The 22,044-nt window shown below is 38.3% G+C and overlaps 1 protein-coding gene across 12 annotated transcripts in view; it reads right to left on the bottom strand.

The window, feature by feature from the left end:
- Positions 1-1,978: 1,978 nt before the first annotated feature.
- The window catches only part of LOC101713458 (polyphosphoinositide phosphatase), a 122,377-nt gene continuing 102,311 nt past the window's right edge, over positions 1,979-22,044 (bottom strand). For 7 of the 12 annotated variants that reach the window (XM_087195962.1, XM_004868809.4, XM_087195968.1 and 4 more), the window contains 7 exons: positions 20,209-20,267; positions 19,453-19,600; positions 16,289-16,372; positions 14,334-14,613; positions 13,282-13,364; positions 11,249-11,335; positions 1,979-2,320 (listed from right to left, as the gene is read on the bottom strand). In XM_087195962.1, coding sequence (XP_087052088.1) covers positions 2,143-2,320; positions 11,249-11,335; positions 13,282-13,364; positions 14,334-14,613; positions 16,289-16,372; positions 19,453-19,600; positions 20,209-20,267 — 919 coding nt within the window. In that variant the 3' untranslated portion in view covers positions 1,979-2,142. The remainder of the gene's footprint in view (positions 2,321-11,248; positions 11,336-13,281; positions 13,365-14,333; positions 14,614-16,288; positions 16,373-19,452; positions 19,601-20,208; positions 20,268-22,044) is intronic. The other 5 variants (XM_087195967.1, XM_004868808.3, XM_087195965.1 and 2 more) reach the window with 1 other exon arrangement.

Here is a 22,044-nt window from a genome sequence, read left to right as displayed (position 1 = left end):
CTGACCAAGTATCATCATGTGTTAGGACCCATGGCCATGTGTTTCACCTATGTTATCTCTGAACTTCACAAGGGCACAAAAATGCAGGTACTATTTATCCTCCTTTTGTAGCTAAAGAAAGTTAAGTTTAGATGACTTGTGAAAGAAATCTGGATTCTAGATCTTCTCAAAGAACCGAGAATAAAGTTCATTTTTATCATTGGTAAGTAGATATCCAGAAGTCATGTTAAAATAACATTCATGGGTCAGGGATTTAGCTCAGTGGTTTCAAGGCCTGCTGCGCAAGCGCAAGGACCTGAGTTTGATCCCCGGTACAAAAAATAAATAAATAAATAAAATAACATTCATAAAATGAAGATCAGTGTCTGATCTATAACTGGCACTGGCACTGTTATGGGTTGTGCTCAGATGTCTCCCCAAAGCTTCATGCAGATGAGATGGGACTTTCTTTTTCAGAGGTAGTTGAATCTGGAATGTGTGACACGCTGGGGTTAAGGGTGTGTGATTACTAAACCACTATATGTGAGCGATTTGTTTGACACCGCCCTAATCCCGGTAGTCTGAATAAAATAAAAGGGACAGAAAGATGCTGTTAACTCTCTTGTTGCCTTTGCAACCTTGTGTGTGCCATGTCGTTTCTCCTCTGTGATGCTTGTTTGCCATCCCAGCCTCAGAGCCGGCCGATTATGGACTGAAACCTCTACAAAGTATAAGCCAAATGAACCTCTTCCCCTCTAACTTTGGGTATCAGGTATTTTGTCTCAGCAATGTGAGAAAAGTAACTAACACAGGCACCTCTGCAGTTACTCAGGACTTGGGAAGACTCATGTGAGCTGTGTTAGAGATTTAAACTGTGTCAATACAAAATCCTTCTTAGCTGTTATGGTGTCATTCTCCACTTTTGATTTCATGATGGCATCAAAAACTTCTGTTAAATGGGGACTTAACATCTATCTATTTCCAATGTAAAACCGTGCATAGCATCCCAGCATCTTAAGGATGTGATCTGTAAATGGTCACTTTTCTTCTCCCATTAGATGGCTTGGTTCCCTTCTCTATGTTATTTTTTGGGAGGGAAGAGTGAGACCATTTGTGATAAATGCATATGCATGATGAGACAAATCCTCTGTGTGAAACTGTTAGAAAACACAGACAGCTGTCACATTAGTGTTTGACTACATGGAAAACAAGCAGTTGTGCATATAACCAACAGCACCTCCTGGATGGTGGTGTCAGATGAGGTAACATAACTGCACACTAAAAGTCAGCCAGAACAGCAATTTTAATGTTTTACTTTGATATAATTTTATACTTATGGAAACACTCTCAAGAGTAATTCAAAGAATACTTCAATAGGCTCTTTACTCAGATTTATCGATTATTATGTTTTACTCCATTTGCTTATGACATATTCTTTTCCCTGAACCACTGGAGAGCACTTTATTGACATCTTATCCCTTTATTCATTAATATTTCACTGATCATTTCCCCAAAACAAGGGTTTTCAGGGCAATGAACTTTTTTAAAGTCAAAATACAAAGTTAACATAAAACCATTAGAACAAATACAAAAAAAATCACCATAAAGAAAACCATTTTGCCTTCATGGATAAGGATAAGAAAACTACTTTGTTGTCATTCCACCTTAGAGAAGAATGTTATGTCTTGTTTTGTTCACTGTGATATTCTTAGGTCTTACCATAGTGCCTAGTACACAGTGGATACTCACAAAGTCCATGTAAACTTCATAATGTGTTGCTAAGATACTATATTACCACATTTCTAAATAAAGCATTTCTAAAATAAAGTAAAAGCAGCCAGGTGTGGTGGCACATGCCTGTAATCCCAGCACTATGGAGGCTGAGGCAGGAGGGTCACTCAAGTTGAAGGCCAGCCTGAACTACACAGTAAGACCCTGTCTCAAAGAACCAAATAAATGAATGAATAAATAAACGAAACCAAAGAAAATGACAGCAAAATATTCAACCATTTCTTTATTATATTTTTTAATTTATATGGTACAAAAAGAGGAAAAAACTTCAGATGCAAAGGAATTTGGAAAATTACTTCTTTCAGATGAGACAGAGCAGATTATAATGTGACTTCCTCGGTCCCTCTCAGGGCCCCCATGGCCCTGCACTCCTCACAGGTATCGATTTCTGATGTACTCTCGGTACATGGAAGTGTCCTCCTTTCCTAGGGGCTGCATGATCCCTTGACTGGCCTGGATGTGGGCCTGGAAGATCTCTGTAGATTTTCTGTCTACTCTGGGGGGCTGAACTTCATAGATGCTGTCTTGTGAAAAAGCTGAGATAGGTGTTCTATGAGAGAAGAAAGAAGAGGGGACCGTATTAGGGAAAGCAAATCGAAGAACCCCAGGGAGTTTGGTCTCAAAAGCACATGACCGTGAGCCAGCCAGTGGCAGGAAAAACCTCTGCAGTTCCCTCTTGGGTGGTTTCTCCTGACTGGGCCTTGGGTTCTTATCAGTAAATCAACATCAGTCCTCATCCTACTTCCCCTGAACTGCTTCCCAGTCATGTGCAGTGAAGTTGGAAATGCTGATTACAAACACTGCACTTGTGAATGACTTAAACACAGCCTTAAACACTTTCAGAGTGAACTGCAGGTGGATTTAAGAGTTGCAACATCGCCTTAGGATAGCTTCCAATCTCTGCTAAGAGTCAGAAAATGCATCAGCTATTCCCTTTGTCTTTTTAATTCTTCTATATACAAAGTCTACTTTAAACAATGAAAAGGTAATAACAAAAAGTGTTTGCTACTAGATTCAGGCTGGAGCTTAAGTCATTCTCATTATTCCCACAATCAGAAAAAGGAATGGGAAGAAATGGATTCACAAAGAAACCATTTTGTTTCATCATGAAGCCAGTCACAGTGAGCCCCTCATAGTCTGAAGGCTGGTTCTCAAAGTGAGGGCCCTGCAACAGCAATATCAGCAAGGCTGGGGGACTTGTCAGAACTATACATGTTCACCTTCCACTCCAGAGCTACCAAGGCAGAGTCTCTGAGGTTGAGGTCTGGCAAAGGTGTTTTAACAAAAAGAGCAAAAGTAAAGACAGGTAATGGGAAGCAGGGAGACAGATCTTTCTCAAAGGAGGGGGGATCAAGAGATGGGGGGAGGGGGAAGAAGGGGAGGAAAAGAGGAATAAAAAAGGAATAAAGATGTGTCATGCACATGGACCAACTCCCCACAAGGAATGCAAACATTATGTACTACACACATGTATTAATAAAACAAAACAAAACAAAGCAAAATAATACAAAAACAAAACAAAACAAAACAAAAAACCAAATCTTCCCAGTTTGATTCCAAGTGACATTCACTGAAGCTTGAGAGCCTCCAGTCTAAGATATCTACAACTACAGGCATAAGTGAGGTATGTAAAATGCTAAATAAGATCTTAGGTGTGGTCAATGCAGTGCTACTGCACATTTTAAAGCATGAACTTTCTTTTTAAATAAAATCATACTACCGATCCTACATTAGGATGGCATGATTTAACAATTACAAAGATATGAGCAGTGATATTGGCTTCATCACACTTCCTAATATGGAGACACTTTCAGTTTCCTTATTGACTCACATAGTCCAGAGTGGGAAAGAAATACAGGTGCATCCAAGACTCACAAGGGGGTTTTGGCTTTGTCTCTGAGGGCACCAGAAAGAGCTGGTAAACTCGGCAATGCTTCCAAAACTGCACAGAACTCTTTTTATTAGCTTTGATGGCATTGCTTCTGAATGAAAAGATCAGTATTTAAACATTAAATAATGCAGAAATTGTGAGACGACTTTCTTTTATTCATTCAAGTAGAAAAGCTTGTCTTGTTATGTGGTAGCCAACCTGACTCCATTTGTGCAGTCCAGTGATTCTGGGTGGTCGCCTCCCCCTTCCCCCTTGGGAATCCCCTCAGTTAATGTGCAGTCTGCAACTGTATGTTATCTTTACACCTTCTCATTTGGTAGAGCAATCTGCAACTACGTTATCTTTACAATCATGTAAACTGCACCTGTGTGATATTTTGTTTCAACTCAACTGTGTGAAACTTCCCCTGACCTACACTAACTTAGCAAAGTTCTGCTCCTGTGAAATTCTGCTTGAGCTTCCCCTCTCCCTGAGCCCTCCCCAATTAGAAGAGGCATTTAAAAGAACCCTGCAAGCTGCTTTTCCTTTTCCTCATTGAGAGTTTTTCCAGGCACGAGCCATTCTCAAACCCCGGGTGACTAAATAAAGGACTCAGATTTGGCTCGGAGTGGTGGTGATTCTCTATAATCTCTCACGATTAAGTTAACAGTTATTGCAATTTCATGTATATACATATATATATATATTTTAAAATTAATTTTCTTGGTACATTTCAGGCATATAATATAATGACATTCATCACTGCAAATGTGTACCTTTATGTAATCTATCTTGGTTCTCATTTTTCCCCCTTCCCCTGCCCTCCCTTCAACCCTCCTCTCCTATTTACAAAACTTTGTTTCCATTTTTTCATTTTCTCATATGAATTCCATTCTCTTCTTTCCTTTCCCCTACCCCTCCCACTTCCCCTTCCCCTTTGCCCCTTTTCTTCCAATTTCACATTATCTATTATACCTTTTAGTCCTTATTTGCATGTTCAGTTTCTCACACTAGAGGAACTACTCAGTATTTACACGTGTGTCCTATTTATTTCACTTGAGTATCTCCTCAATGTGCATCCATTGAGCTATAAATATCTCTAATTTCTCATTCTTTATGGCTGAGTAGTACTCCATTTCATAAAAGAAAACACATTTTCTTTATCCAGTTTCCAGCTGAGGGGTAACTGGGCTGTTTGCAAGTCTTAGCTATTAAAAACTGTGCTGCTATGAACATTGGTGCACATATATTGCTGTGGTATGATTCTTAAAATTCTTTTGGGAAGATACCCAGCAGGGGAATAGCTGGGTCAATGGGACATATAATCCTAGTTCTTTTCTTTGTGGTACTGGGGATCTAACTCAGGACCTCGTGCTTGCGAGGCAGGCGGCAGAACCACTGAGCTAAATCCCTGGCCCTCTAATCGTAGTTCTTTGAGGTATCTCCATCCTAATTTCCACAGTGTTTGCACCAGTCTGCACTCCCACAAGCTGTGGAGTGGGGTTCCATTTTCCCTACAGCCCTGGCAGCATTTGTTATTGGTTGATTTCATGATAGCAGCCAATCTTTCTAGGGTGAGGTGGAATCTCAGTGTTGTTTTCATTTGCATCTCTCGAATGACCAGTGATGTTGAACATTTTCTCATATATTTATTTGCTTTTATTTCTTTGTCTGAGAAATGTCTGTTCATTTCAGATGCCGAGTTTGGGACTGGGTCTTTAAATTTGGGAGGTCTGATTTTTTAAGTTCTTTATAGATTCTAGATAGTAGACTTTGTCTGAGAAACATCAGGTGAAAATTTTTCCCACATTGTGGGTTGTCTCTTCACACTGTTGGTGGTTTCTCTTGCTGTGAGGAAGCTTTTTAATTTAAAATGTTGACCGTTTATGCTAGTTCATGTGCAACTGAGGTTTTGTTCATAAAGTCTTTTCCTATGCCAATGTCTTCAAGAGTTCTACCTAACCTCTGTTCCAGCCAGTTCAGCGTTTCTCTTTTAATATTTAGATCTTTAATCCATTTCGATTTCAGTTTAGTGCATGGTGGGAGATATGAGTTTAGTTTTAATCTTTGGCAAGCTGAAATCCAATTTTTCCAGCACCGTTTATTAAAGAGGCTATCTTTCCTTCAGTGAGAATCTTTGGCTCCTTTGTCAAAGATGAGGTGTCTGAGTGTGTCTGGAGTTGTTTCTGCATCTTCTAATCTGTTCCACTGGTCCTCAGGTCTGTTCCTTTGCCAGTACCATGCTGTTTTAATCACAGTAGCTTTGTAGTATAGTTTCAAGTTAGGGATTGTGATACTCCCTACCTTGCCTTTATTGCCTAGAATTGCTTTTGCTATTCTAGGTCTCTTCTTATTCCAAATGAAAATCTGGATTGTTTTCTCAAGGTCCGTGAAGTATGCTGCTGGGATTTCAATTGGGATTGCATTGAATCTATATAGCAGTTTTGGAAGTATGGCCATTTTCACTATGTTAGTTCTTCCTATCTAGGAGTAAGGGATGTCTTTCCATTTTCTGATATCATCTTCAATCTCTTCAGAGTGCTATAGTTTTCAGAGTAGAGGTCTTTGCTTTCTGTCATTAGGTTAATTCCTAGGTATTTCATTTTTTTGGATGCTATTGTGAAAGGAGTTGTTTGTTCAGTTCCTCTCTCCCTGGGTCTGTTGTTTGTGTAGAGGAAAGCTATTGATTTTTGTGTGTTGACCTTGTATCCAGGTACTTGACTGAATTTGGTTATTAACAAGACTTTTGGTGGAGTTAGGGTCTTCTATATAGAGTGTAATGTCATCTGCAAATAGCGACAATTTAACTTCTTTGCTTCCTATCTTTTTTCCTTAATTTCTTTTTCTTGTGTAATTTCTATGGCTAATGTTTCCAAAACTGTATTGAACAGGAATGGAGACAGTGGACATCTTTGTCTTGTTCCTGATTTTAGTTTGAAGGATTTTAGTTTTTGACCATTTAGTATGATATTGGCTGTTGGTTTTTCATAGATAGCTTTGATTAGATTGAGGTAGAGACCATCTATTCCACTTTTTTGTAGGGTTATTATCATGAATGCATGTTGGATTTTGTCGAACGCTTCTTCTGCATCTATTGAGATGATCATATGGTTTTTGTCCTTGGCTCTATTAATATAGCATATTACATTTATTGATTTGCGTATGTTGAACCATCTGTGCGTCCCTGGGATGAATCTCACTTGGTTAGGGTGTATGATCTTCTTGATGATCTTCTGCATTGTGTTTGCCAGTATCTTATTGACGATTTTTGCCTCTGTGTTCATTAGTGAGATTGGTCTATAGTTCTCTTTTTTAGTTGGGTCTTTCTCTGCTTTGGGGACCAAAGTGATGCTTGGCAATAGTTCTTCTCTAAATGTCTTGTAGAATTCAACAGTGAAGCCATCAGGACCCAGGCTTTTCTTAGTTATGTTTTTAATTATGTTTTCAATTTCACTGATTCATTGGGTTGTTTAGAATTTTTAGGTCTTCATTCAACTTTGGTAATTCATACATATGTTGGAATCTGTCCATTTCTTCTGTGTTTTCCATCTTACTGGCGTATAGGTTCTCAAAGTAGGTATTGATGAGCCTCTGGATTTCTGCTGGGTCTGTTGTAATTTCACCCTTTTCATTCCTAATTACATGGATTTGGGCCTTTTCTTTCCTTTTTAATAAGGTTGGCTAAGGGTTTGTCAATTTTGTTTATTCTTTTGAAGAACCAACTCTTTGCTTCATTGATTTTTTGTATCATTCTCTTAGTCATGGAGCCATATATAATTATTTCCACCTTTCTCTTCTGTCCATAAACAGAAGAAACATTCTTTGCTGTTCCCAAAGGGAAGAGACCTATTCCCTTCCTCCCATTCAAATACCAGCACTATTTTTGGAGATAAATTATTATAATTACAAACTTGTAGGCTCATTTCTTTTATCTACAAAACTTAGGTCCATCTTCAAGGAGAGTATTGTGTTTCCTGTCAAAGAATGCTGCAGTCTTATTTAGGGTAACACTATGGGCTGCTTCACACATGACACTGAACACTGATGACCCTTACCTTAGCCTTAACTGCACTTCCCATGTACACAAGAGAGACACTTTGGGCAGAAATTCATTAGACAACCAGATGTTTTTTAAAAAAATCCTGAGCTGGGCATGGTGGCACGTGCCTGTACTCAGGAGGCTGAGGCAGGAAGATCAATCGGTATGAGTTTGAGGCCAGGCTGGGCTACACTGTGAGTTCAAGGCCAATCTGTACTACAAAGTGAGATTCCAAAAAAAAAAGGAAAAAGAAAATCCTTATTGGTGACCTTTTATACTCTTTCTTAAACGTGGTCACTTGATTGGTTGTATTATGACCATTTCTGATAATAAATTATCTTAGATGCAGAACTAATGTTTTATCTTTTCATAGTTCAATTCCTGCTGAGACATTTTTTGACTTATACATAGTGAATAGCCAATAAATATACGTTGATTTGACAAAATATTTCAGCGGTCAGACTAAAATGATTCTGGAATTTAGTTAATGTCACAATCACTTGTAGTTGGTGACTGAAATACTAGACAATATTTGTATAATTTCAAACAATTTTATATATGTGATACTTTTCCCTATGTTAAAATCTTAGGCTTTTTTTATAATTAGTATTCTGGCATGCATGATACTGCATTTAGCATTTCCAGATGATATGGTAATAGTTCTAGTCACAGAATACATTCCCTTCTCAATTATTCTTTTGTTGCTACCACAAGCTCCAAGTTTTCCTCTCAAAGTCATTTTATTTACATCACCAAATGATTTTTTGTTGGTCATGAATGAGTCACAGAATCAAGAGAACATTAGAGCTGCAGAGGACCTTACAGAAGACCGGGACCTGACAACTCACTGCAGACAACAGTCATTGTTAGGTCATCTCTCTCATTATTTCCTCTATTTTCTGAGAGAAAAACTATAATTAGGGCAAAACTATAATTTTGCTCCTCTAAGACATTCTGGTCCTAATAGAGCAAAACCTCAGAAGGCCTTCATAGTATTATTTTGTCTTTTTGTTGGTTTTGTAATTTCTATGAGGAAATAACAGACCTTTTCACCTAACCTGGTGGTAAAGGCCTTGATATACACTGCCATGAAACGATTCTGTTTCTACCCTGTAATGTCACTTGGTGGCTTTAGCCCCGAGTTTGTGGATGCTTTTCTAACATTGTTTCTGTTAACATCCATCACTTCTCTCATTAGATTGCTTGTTTCTTTCCAAGAAGGCACTCACACATTAAAGTGTAGTCTGGAGTCTATTAATGAAGATCATACAGTCAGAATGTGTTTGTTTCTTCATCGTTAAAAATTAAGCTACTACTGCATATTACCCACATTCTGTGAAGCAGTATATAGAATATAGGCACTTGAGTCCAAATGTAGCTCTTAGATCACACTTGTCCAATGCAATACTCATGAACCACATGTGGGTATATTTGAATTAATTAAAATTAAGTAAATTTAAAAATAGGTCTTCATTTGCCCTTGCCACATGTCAAGTGCTCAACAGCCACATGTGGCCAAGGGCTACTGTACCAGACAGTGTTGACACAGGACATTTCCATCATCATAGAAAGTTCGATTGGTCTTCCCAGTTATGTTTTCCCTCAGAAATTCTGGGCACTTTTGTCTTTCTACGACCATTACCCCAGTACAGCATTATTCAATCTTTTACATTTCTAGACATCTCATGACTTATCTGGTTATCCAGTAGTACAATTCATATGATTCTTTGAATCATGTGTTTGGTGGTTCTTTCCCTTTATTTGCCAGTTTTCCAGATAATGAAATGGTTCTATTATCCTTCTAAGGTGTTAAGATTTTTTAGAAACTTATGACTTTAAGGATCCTTGAATTTCACTGCACTACAATTATTCTTCTTCTTGAAGTTCAAATTGTTCTATCATGTTTTTCCAGTGGGAGCCACTTCAAGTTCACTCCTGAGTCCTCTTGATATGACCCTAATAATGTATGATAGTTTTCTTCCTCCTTGGATTGACAAAAAGTTCCAGGTTTATTTTGTACAACTCCCAACACAGACCTGGAATCAGCCACCTGTCCCATAAACTCTGGTTCCTATTAGTGGAAAACTGGTATTTTAAAAATCACAATGTGGGTGATTCTCATCATTATTAGGCCATTGTATGTGTTTATGTGTATGTACATACATGTGTTTTTCTTTGTTCCAGGTCAAGGAGAATCTTGTTTCTCAAAGACAAAGAAGACAACAGAATTAAAATAACCCTTGACTATTTATTTGCTTCATCCCATTTTAAACATATAACACCTACAGAATAACAATATTATTGCCACCATCAATGATTCCTGAAAACAGACTTTATTTTTGCATATGCTCTCCTTATTGTTTGCCTAATGTTTTCAGAGCTGTATTGTGTTACACACTGTGTGAGCATATAGGCATAGCATATTCTCTACCCTTGTAATACTCATTTAGCTCTACAGGTAACAAACTATACTCTTCATCCTGGACTCCAGGCCAATGGATGTGTTAGTTTTTGTCATTGGAACAAATATCTGAGATAATCAACTTATAGAGCAGAGCATGACAGCCTTGGATCAGCACAGGGAACACTATCCAATCCCACATCACCCCACCCACTGAGCATAGCAAACCCTTCCACTAGGGTCCTTCTTGCCCAGAAATGGTCATGGGTATGCTGGAAACAAGAAAATGGGGAAATGCTAAAAAGTGCTTGGTGTGCTTGCTTTTTGTCCCTTTGTAACAAAGAATCAGGAGCAGGAAGAGGGCAGGTAAGGAAGAAACACAATGGAGGAAAAATTGAGGTGGTCAAGGATAGGGAAAAAAGAAGGTGGTAAAAGCCTGAGCGGTGCTGGGGCATTCTAGGATGTTTGAGATGGTCCTAGAGACTCTGATAGTAACAAGTGGGATGGACTGAGGTTCACTAAGTTCCAACAAGTATCTACTGAGCACTAAATATAGGGTCTGTTCTGGGGACATCAGGAGACACAACAGTGGGCTTCCCTGTAGAAATGAGTACCCTGGCAGGACTACAATAATTCCAAATCTCAACAGCACTGCTCTGGCTAATGACCTCTACACCACAGTACCAAGCCAGTCAAGCAAAGTATGCCTGCCCAGGAAGCTTCAGTCTGTTTTTCTAACCTATGAGGTAGAATTTCCTAAACACTGGTTTAACTTGTAGCAAGTTAATAAAATTTATGGGGACATTTCACTAGAAGAGATCAACCTATCCTTGTCTCAAGGGTCTTGTATTAAACATGCCTCCGGGGTCAGAGCTGCTTCAGCATTCCACCTCCACTTAGTGGAGGGCAAAGTTCATGGAAAGAAGCCTCTACCAACTCTAATCTCATCTCCAGAGGGTATATTTCAAGTACAGTCTAGACTGCCATCTTTCCCCTATTTCTCCAAAAATCTAGTTTTCCTTGAAAAAGGTACCAGGAGAAAATGCTTTGGTACATCTAATAACACTAATTTATTGAATAGACTGGATTAAAAAAAAAAAAGTCTTCAAAAAGCACTAAGAATGGCATTAATGCAAATATTTTCTTAAAGGTCTAACTTAGTACTTACAATTTTATAACTCCAACAGAGCACCTGGAACAGAGCTGCTGGCTGCTCTTGTCTTGTTTATGTTGACTCTGCCCCAGCTGTACAAATCTACAAATTACAATGGGTACAAGTAAGTTAAAGGAGTATCTACAATTAAATCAGGAGCTCACACAAAATGCTGTGCACTTTTAAATGAGACACTGTAATTACTTCACCAAAGCACATAAGAGTACCCTATATAACAAGACTTTGCCTGACTTTATAGTGTTTGACAGAATAAAGGAGATGGATTTTACTCAACATGTAAGTCATTGCTATGAATATAAGAATGAAATCACATGTACACTTTATTGTATTTCTATTCACTTAAATGTGATGCAGATTTTGAAAAAAAAAAAATGGTCCTAATGGCAGGCAGATGACCTTGTTGAGCTTCCTACATCTAAGTGTGATATAATCTAATACATGGGGTGCAGCAAGCACAGGGGAGGTGCTTGAAGTGAAATAAATGCCATGGAAATGGTGGGATCAGGCTTTGAATCCATCTCCTGAAGCAGGGATGCTGCTGAGAACCTGGGACATGGACTCACCCCTCTCCCAGGTACATTCAAGCCCCTCCGAAGGGTGGACTTTCAACCAAGATGCCAAGATGGGAGTACTAGCTGATGACACTATGGCCACATCTCCCCTCTGGACAGCACTGACCCAGGCCTTCAGCTAAGAGCCAAGCTGACTGGCCCCAGCCTCTGGAGCTCTGCCAAAGCCACACACATCTGTCCTTCCTTCAAGGACAGGGGTTTGTGCCTGTGGGAGGTTTCTGAGCAGGATAAAAGGGCAGGTTTCCTTTCTATTTTTCTATTATTTAAAAGATATCTCTTTGATGACTACAGAAAATTTATCATTTATATTTCATAAGCTTTTTAGAAAGCCAAGTGCCTCAGAAGCTACCAATTAAGCAGCCATTACAGTATTACCACAGAACTTTCATCATAGTTTTATATTCAGCAAGAGAAAAATTCTGCTACATTTTTTTGAGCAGAATATTGATGATTTGTATAGACCTTTAAATTTCCCAAATTGGGCTGGGGATTTAGCTCAGTGGTGCTGTGCCTGCCTGGCAAGCAAGCACAGGTGCTGTGTTTGATCCTTGGTACCAAAAAAGAAATTGGTAAATTAAGTGTACAATCAGGGTCACTAAAAAAAATGGTGCAGGTATATGAGGCTTTAAGGAAGTAAGTAGAAAGGTTCAGATCTGGTCAAGCTAGCAAATCAAAGACACTGAAAAGATGAGGAAACAGGAAGTCACTGAGAATAGGGCTTAGCCATTTGAATAAAACCATAGAACATAAAATCATAGAAAGGATCAGGAGTCTGGAGGTGGTTGAGGCCCAATGTACAATAACAGGGAATGGAGGGCCCAGGATTTAGCTCTGTGGTGCCGTGCCTACCTCACAAGCGTAAGGTCCTGAGTTCCATCCCAGTACCAAAAAAAAAGAAAAACAGGGAATGGAACAGAAAGCTGAAAGACAGGCTGTGGAGACCACTCCCTTCCCCAGTGGGAGCTGTGATCTGTAAGCCAGCCAGAGCACTATTTTGTGCACGAACTGCAGTGGGTACCAGCCAAATGCTTATGGAACTGGGGTGGGAGGGGGACCTGCCTGCTCAGGGCAGAACTACATGGGGTCCCTCTGTGACTGCTGGACCACAGGAGGCACTAAGAAAGCTCCAGTGCCCAATTGCAGCAGAAGTGGGTGCCAGGCAGTCCCTGAATGTCCCTTGGCTACCACCTAACTAACACGTAAGTTGAGAGGGGGAGGCCTCCTCTGCCTACAGCAATGCCCATCTCTGAGGAGCAGCCTCTAGGCACTAGGCCCTTTAATCCTAAAATACAAATCAATATTCTAGATTTTGGCCTCTGAAAGGCTACTACCATGTTCCAAGTAGAATTCATTTCCTTTTGTATAAGTGACTATTCTCATTTTAAAAATATGGATATACTATTATAATAATAAATGTTCATATTTTCCCTTTCTCTACATATGAAAGTATCTTACCTTGAATAAACAGAGAAATCTTCTTCTGAAAGGCCATCTGAGAGGTTAATTCCATATACCTCTTTCATGGGCTGGACCATATTCTGAAGTTTAAGAAAAAAGGAACCAGTTAGAATATTTTTAGATATCTACCATATTAATAATTTCCAAAGATGAAGAAAATGAGCCTGAAAATTTTTCCACAATATCAATTAAGTTTCTCAGTTAGTTTTTTTTTTTTCAATCTGACTTTCATTTCCTACTAAAAATAAAAATAGTTTCATTTCCTACTTTAGGGTAAAAAAACCTGTTAAACAATTATAAGTTGCTTTTGTATAATGCAGGAGTTGGAAAAATTTTTCTACAAAAAGGCAGACAGTAATAGTAAGTATTTTAGGCTCTCTGAGTTCTGTCTTGTCTGTTTCAACTACTCATCTCTGCTGGTACAGAAGCAGCCACATACAATATGTAGACAAGAAGGCAGGGTGGGTTCCAATAAAACATTATTTACAAAAACAAGCAGTAGCCTGGGTTTGGCTGATCATAGTTTACCAACTTCTTCAATAATGGATTCAGTTCTTATTGTATTTTTTTTTTTTTTTTTTTTGTATTGGGGATCAAACTCGGGACCTTGTGCTTGCGAGGCAGAAGGTGGAAACACTGAGCTAAATCCCTGGCCCTGGATTCAGTTCTTATATTATCATATTTTATTTGCCTTATCTATCTCTGACTTTCAGCTATTTCTAGAAAGCAAATTACCCTAAAGCTAGATTAGTTTCTTTTGTTTACTTCCATTTGCTTTCCTTGAATGTATTAGCAATATTGAATTGAATAGGATGAATTCCCTATTTGGCCTATTCAGGGATTGTGAGGGCCAAGTACAAACTCTGTACCCAACAGTAAGCAGAACAAAGGAATAAATGGAGCTCAAGTAAGTGAGGTATTCTAAGATATCCAGGATTCTCTTACAAATTCTGAAGTGGTAAGCAATTCACTGGTTACATTAGGGAACAAAAATGCCAATCATATTTCAAAAGGAAACCCTTTTCAATGTCTATGCTAAACATATTCACCTTGGGTGGTGCCTCAGGCACCACACAGGGAGTGAGACAATGTGACATTTTTTTGCTCTCATATGAACTTCCCTTGCCCAGCACCTCGGTCACTTTGGCACTGTCTCCTGTGTCGGTCATCTTCACAGGGGTGGAACGCTGAGACACAGAGCCCTCCTCTTCACGGTCAGTCCCAGAGTCATCATCGGAACTGCTGGACACAGCCTCTTCGCTGGGAGGCGGCGGGGCGCTGGCTGCTGTTTTCCGCTGCAATATGGCTTCTTCTCTATTGGCTTTGTTTCTTTAAAGAGATGAATGTGGATTTGAAGCACCCTTGCATTGAACCTCAACACTCACCAAGCATCACTTTGTCCCAAGCCCAGATTCTAGGGAAGCATAAGAAAATGACTGTGAGAAACTGGTTTCTGGATTCAAGATGTGCTGAAGGGAAAAGCTTAGTATCTTTGTACACATATCCTGATCTTATATTTAAGCCCTGTTTTAAATTTAAAAAGTAAACCAAAATGTACTTGCAGAGTGCAGAAAAGTTTTCTTACTGACTGCTGTTGTCTTCCTTTGGTATCTGAAATCAGTATTTTCACATTTTATGGCACAATAATAGAATTATATGCTTGAGATATTAGTAAAATTACCTATAATGTGTAAAACTTTCAAGAAAAGATCAAGAGGCAGACCCATGCATGTTTCCCTCCCTCCCATGAATTTTTATGGTAGTATATCAAAATAATAATCAACTGATGAACATAAAAGTAAATTTTAAAATTTATTGTATTATTAGTAAACAAGTAAATTTGCTGCATATTTGTCCCAGTAATAGACAGAGATTAGGGTGAAAAATCTCTCCATATTTACAGAAGTATTTACTTTTGTTTTTTGGGTCAAATTTGAGTAAAAATATTATAGCTTTTTAAATTCAGAAAGTATTATACAGTAATACTTTTTGGCTTTTATAAAACTATTTCACCTTTACTTGAAAAAAAATTCTCTTTAAGGGACTAAAATATTCTAATATTCTGAAATGTTGCAGGAAAGGGAAAAGCAGTATTATTGACCATGGGTTAGAGAATGTAGGAAAAGATTAGTTTCTGACCTTTTGCAACCGAAAATTCAGTAAAATTTCTGTACTATACACTAATATAGCTGGTTGTTTACTAATTTGTTCTGGGAAATTGAATTCTAAACTCTTGAGGACTTTCCTCTTTTAAATGCCTCTCAACACCTGCTCAAGGCTTAACATAAAGCTGTTTAAAGGTATAAATTACATATAGTCTTACAATTAAGACTGCATACACATTTCCAAATACAATTAGAGCTGTGTATCTAACATCTAGCCAAGGGCTCTAGTCAGTGACTAGAAGAAATATTATCATCAGGACTAGGCAGGTCAGTGGAGGAGAAAGACAGTCTTATGCCGCGGCACAACATGTTTCATTCCAGTCTAGAGGCATGAAAATGCAAACATGGCGTGTCTTTTTAATATTATCAGATATAAAAAATAAGCCTCGCTCAAAATAATGGTATAGTAATATGCAGAAAGTCTACTCAGTTCCCTACGAGAGTATATTTGCATATATCCTCATATTTTACATTCTTCAGGGTGTCAGCAAAAAATAAACACAATGAGTATAAAATTTTACTTAAGTATTTTATAGTAAGAAACAAAGAATATGGTTAGTTATAGGACATAAAACAGTATCTGTTACTTGTCTTTATGTCATTTGTTATATTCTCAATTTAAAATAAAATATACCATATTGCTGAAATTTCCATATATTCTAACTTTCAATACTGAACATTTTAATCACCCAGTGCTATCAACGCACTATCCATATATATGCAATAAATGCTCTATGCCACAAACTGTGACTTGAAGTTGTTAGTTTTCGCTGGAAATAATATTGTAAGTGCTCTTATTTTACATGAATCTTTAATTTCATTCTTTTTGCAAATTTTACCCCAACACTGATTTTCCAGTTTCATCTGGTTTCCTCACAGTGAATGGGCTTGGATCGATGCCAACAGTCTTAGGCATAAAGTCACTAGAAAGAGATGAAAAAGGCAAAATACCACATGAATCAGTGTCCATCAGATTATATTGGCTTCTATCTTAATTTGCACTTGTAAGACCCCTTTATTTATTTATTTATTTTGGTACCAGGGATCAAACTCGGAACCTCGTGCTTGCAAGGCAGGTGGTGGAACGACTGAGCTAAATCCCCGGCCCTTAAGACTCCTTTTTCACTTTCAGGGTTACACATATTCTGAGTCAAATGTTAGGAAAGCTCTATGTGATCTGGGTTGTGAAAACCCATGAGCTCATGGCACTAGGTAACTTCAATGTTATCAGTCCTCACTGTGAATTCACTATGATTGTGGGGCCCAATACTTTTGAATGCAAACAGTGTTGATAATCTGAGCTATGGCTATGATAGTACCATCTTGTTTTATATATATATATATATATATGTTTTGTTTTGTTTTGTTTTGTTGGTACTGGGGATTGAACTCGGAACCTTGAGCTTGTAAGGCAGGTGACAGCACCACTGAGCTAAATCCCTGGCCTAACCATGTGGTTATATTTTACAATTAGTGCTCAGGTCAAATTAAACTCACGGAAACTATGACAGCACTAGCTGTTCAAATGTATAGACAATTTTTTAAGCTATACTACTGAAGGAGGCAGATATAATGATCAAAACACAGTAGTATGAATTCAAGAGTCAATATCTAATATTATGTACATGTACCCTATGATGAATGTGATCATTATGTATATCTAAAATGTATTGATAAAATTCATTAAAAACAGCACTACAAAAAATCAGTTATCTACTTGACTAGATTAGGTTAATTCATTAAGACACCATTGGAACTCTTCACAGAAGCAGGTTTAATCTGCCACTGACTGAGATAAGCTGAAGCTTCTTCCTCATTACGCCAGGGCTACCTCACCTCCACCCCAGAGGCAGACCAATTCCCAGCTGGTGCCAAGAAGGCAACAGTCCCATGAGCCACACTAGGATGCAGGCTCGTGGAGAAGACACTGCTCCCACCAAGCGCTTGAATGTTACACTCTTTGAAGGAAGAGAAACTAATCTTGAGTCTGCCTCAAGGTAACAGTTTGAGAATGTTTTAATGATGTAGTTGGTTTAATCTTCTTCTTTCTTTATGAACATATACAATTGATTCTCATCATTTGGAGGTTCTGTGTTTGTGAGTTTGCTAGCTTGCTAGAATTTACTTGGAACCCTCAGCTGACATGTGTGGTGCTTCTGAAGTCACTCACAGTCACTGACAGGCAAAGGTGAAGAGTGTGTCACTCAGTGTGTGTGCTTCCAGCTAAGGGTGAGGAAGGTACATGCTGTGCCGTTTTAGCTTTCTTTATATTGTCAACGAGTGGCTTTTTGGCCATCTACTTGATGCTACTTTTTCACATTGTTTTTGTGCTTTTTGTTGGTGACCCCTGCTGTTTAATGTGGTCCCCAAACAGGGCTGAGGCTATCTAGGATTTGTGAGCACAAGCTACAACGTGCTCTCCAGAGAAATTATGTATGTTACATAAGCTTCATTTAGGCATGAGTTATAGTGCTATTGATGGTAAGTGGAATGCTGTGTGTGTGTGTGTGTGTGTGTGTGTGTGTGTGTGTGTGTGTAGAGCACTGGGGACTGAACCTAGGGCCTTAACACTTGGCTGTATCTCCACCCAGCCCTCCTCCTTTTCATTTTTTATTTTGAAACAGGATCTCGCTAAATTCTCCACCATTGGCTGGATCTTGCAATCCTTCTACCTCAGCCTCTCACTGTGCTGGGATTACAGGTGTGCATCATCATTCCTAGTTTGTGAGTGTTAATGATTCAATAGTATATATTAGATGAGGTGTCTTAAATATATATGCACAAAATGAATTGACTGGTGATTAAAATATTATGATCAGAGCCTCACAGGAACTTAATCCTCTATTTCCTTCAGGAGAAATTATTCAGTATTCACTAATTCACTGCTCACAATCACTTTATGGAGCATAACTACCATAAACAAAACTAATTATATATCTATATAAACATATACACATAATGTAATTTACCCCTTGCTCAATTTAAAAATTCTAGAACATGAAGCGAAATGTGGATGTCTAGAAAACAAAAATCATAAAATATGTTTATACATTTACCATACAAAGTCTAAGCATACTTATATCACATCTGAACAAAATGTAAAATACAAACAATTAAAGTTTAGTTTAAATATAGTCAAACAGTGATTTGCTTTGACCAATTTTGTTATTCTTGTCCCATCATTTTTCTTAAAAGGTCTCATCAAGTTCTAAAAGAAACAAAGGAAAATGAAGAATGTATAAAAGTGACAGATGAGGATGGAAAGTGTCTGGAAACCATGTCACATGAGTTATGGAGAAAGAATACAGGATATTTACCCTGAAAGAAAAGTATTCTTCTTCAAATATTCACAGGGCTGTCCCACAGAAGAGGAATTAGTCTTGTCCCAAGTCTGATAAGAATACTAATATAATAGCTACCGTTTATTAACCACCTACCTGTTCCAGGTACTACATTAGATGCTTGGGGGTGTTTTTTATGGGTATGAGGACAATAATGCTCAGGGAAGTAAGACAGCATTTTTTTGGTACCGGGGATAGAACTCCAGTCCTTGTGCTTGTGAGGCAGGTGGCAGAACCACTGAGCTAAATCCCTGGCCCAAGACAGCTTTCTTAAGGTCACACAGTTAGGCAGTGGCTGATCTAAGATGCACATCCCAGCCTTTCTAGTACTTAAAACAATGCTTTTCCCACTAATTTACACTAGCTCTCAGCTTCTATATCAAATGAAAGAAAACTGAGTTTACTCCCAGTGGCAAACTAGAACTAATGGGAGGCAGATTTTAACTTCTGAAAGAAGAGAAATGAACTCCAGCTGACTGACAAGAGAAGGAGCTGCCTCATGAAGTAGCAGGCTCTCCATCACAGGAGATGTTCAGACCGACTGAATACCCAGCCTTGAGCACACTTGGAGAATGGCTTTCTGGTGGAGTAAGGCACATGCACATGAACTAGGAAAACTATAGTTCCCAAATGCCTACAGCAGGTGAATGCTCACAACATACCGTGCAGAACTTGTCATAGCCAAGCAAAAAGTATCATCAAAACTGCTCAGTTCATACGGCCGAAAGAATTCATTGTGGATATCAATCTCTTCTTCATATCTGTGAAATTTCTTCACTATCAATTTCTTTAAGTTTGCAGCACAGATAACTAAGGGAGAGACTGCCCGTTACTCAAAGGCTTGTGATTGCATCCTGCAGACATTTCTGTAATACCAATTGTGCTCATAGCACTAGCAATATTATTCTATTGTATATTACATTTGCGGGTATTCCTTTAATAAATTTTTTCCTGCTTCTCTGACGAATTAATAAAATTTAATTTAAATGTGACTAAAAAGTACTTTTATACAGACATTTGTATTTTTCATTGCTGCTTAGATATAGGGGGGAAAAGGGTTAATTTCTCCTTATGACTGAGTCCTTAGTTCCTTCCCCTTTCACTAAAACATGTAGGAATATAATCAGCACTAGTTTAAAATGATGAATTAATATATTATACTAGTTAAATGTTTGGGACATATCTAATAAATGTATGATGCAATATCAAGTATAGGCTTACTAAGATAAAAAAGTATAGCACCATCTTTTCTCTTTAAGGAGCTAAAGGATGATAAAATCCCCTATATATTAAAACAGCAATATAATACTGAATAGCTAATCATTTCTCACTAAAATATGCAAATAAAGTTGATGCTTCCAGTTCATTTAACTGCAAAATATGTGACTATGAAACCTGAAAGAGAACTGGTTACCTACCTTCATCATAAGGCAGTGGTAAATGCTTTATTACCTCTGGTGTCCACCAGTAAGTGTAGCTATGTAAGTAAAAAAACAAAAACAAAAAAGGATAAAAATAAAGTAAATGTTGGTTTCCTGCAATTCATCAGGTAAAAGGAGTTGTATGGTCTAGGTCAAAATGTTGCCTCCTACTTCAGCGTTGATCTTTATTTTTTCTTTTAAAATCATACAGTAGGTCTTCAACATATTAATTCCTTCCCAATCCCCTTGTTTCAATTACATAACAGATTTAAAAAAAATCATGAATATACCTAAGACTTAAGACACTCTGACATTACTCTAGCTAAAAAGGAAAAGGGTTAAAAGCCAACTCTAGGACTTGACTTCTCCCAGGGACTATGCTACCAGGTGAGCTAAGACCTTGACCCACATAGTCATCTGAGTTAGGTTACTGTTCTCCTTTGTGACATGTGTAACATCAGAGTGTGTATAGTTAATTAAAACAGCTCAGCAAAATCATTAAGGAGAAAATCAGATAGTTCTAACAAACAAGCTCCTTTAAAAAATAATATAGGACCTGTTAGTCTCTCACTGTCAATAGTCACCACTGGAGTACACGGGCCAGTAAGACTACAGGTAGGGAATTTCAATTATTTAAAAGAGCAGAGAAAGGAAGTCTGCTGCTTGCAGAGAATCTACTCAGCTATTTAACATTCATTAAGCTCCTGTTGTGCGTGAGACCCTGCTGTGTGTGCTGAAAGTGACAGGAGTGCACCAGGAGCTCAAGAACAGAGTGACTGAGACACAGAAGAGCACTGCAGGCAAAGAGAAGGGTACTGGGTCGCAGGTCTTCTGGTGATGTTCTAGGGAAGCGATGGTGAACCTTTCAGAGATCAATTGATTGCAACCCAAAACCCACTTATTTATCACAAAGTGCCAATACTGCAATTCAACCCAAATACTGAGGATTTAGTTTAGAAAAAACCAATTCTACATTAACATTTTTTTGTTTTAAAAGAGAAACGTAGTAATGTGTGCCATCCACCATAGTTCTAGGCAGTCCATGGGGGAAGCTGGTTGGCTGCTCTTAACTAGACTGACTCCGTTGTTCAGAGAACTGTATGGTCGCTGTGGGTTAATGCTGTAACAACAGTGTGAGGGTTTGTTTGTTTACTTATTTATTTTTACTATTTGCTCTGGGTTATCTCTTCTCTCTCCCTCTCCCTCTCTCTCTCAGTTCTTGCTTCTGTATTGATATTTTAAAATTTTACTTTACTTTGTTCTTTAATATTTTCACCTTTGTCCTGTCTCTTTTAGTCCGTCTTTTTTTTTCTTTTTACTTTCTTCCCTCCCTATTCATTTTCTTGCCTCTCCTCTCCTTATCTCTATCTTTCGTACATATATGAAACAGGGGCTAGTATATATATACTAGAGAATGAGAATTAACCAGTGCTATATCTTCTAAGAAGTAGGGTTTTTTTGGGGGGGGGTACCAGGGATCGAACTTGGGACCTTGCACTTGAGAGGCAGGTGCCAGAACCACTGAGCTAAATCCCTGGCCCCACCAGTGCTATATCTTAAATAGCATCATTTAACCAGACACCAGGGTAATTCTTTACAAAACTGTGCTTAGAAGACTCAATCAAAACTGACTACAAGTATATTAATAGGGTTTGACAATCTCACAGCCTCCCTCAATCTCTAAATACAATTCCACTCATCTGTATAGTTCCTCCCACCTATGCAAATACTGTTTCAAAGCCCTTTAACACTAGCTCTTTACCCCAGCTGTAAAAATAATTCCAACAAGGTCCACCATCCTGTCTATTTTTCACCTATGACACTTCCCTTCCC

Source organism: Heterocephalus glaber, unplaced genomic scaffold, assembly GCF_053883595.1.
Source record: "Heterocephalus glaber isolate CG9 unplaced genomic scaffold, H.glaber_assembly_v1.0 deba00001610, whole genome shotgun sequence".
Classification (NCBI taxonomy): domain Eukaryota; kingdom Metazoa; phylum Chordata; class Mammalia; order Rodentia; family Bathyergidae; genus Heterocephalus; species Heterocephalus glaber.
Note: the sequence above shows the minus strand (reverse complement) of the source record. Positions and strands in the feature narration are given on the sequence as shown.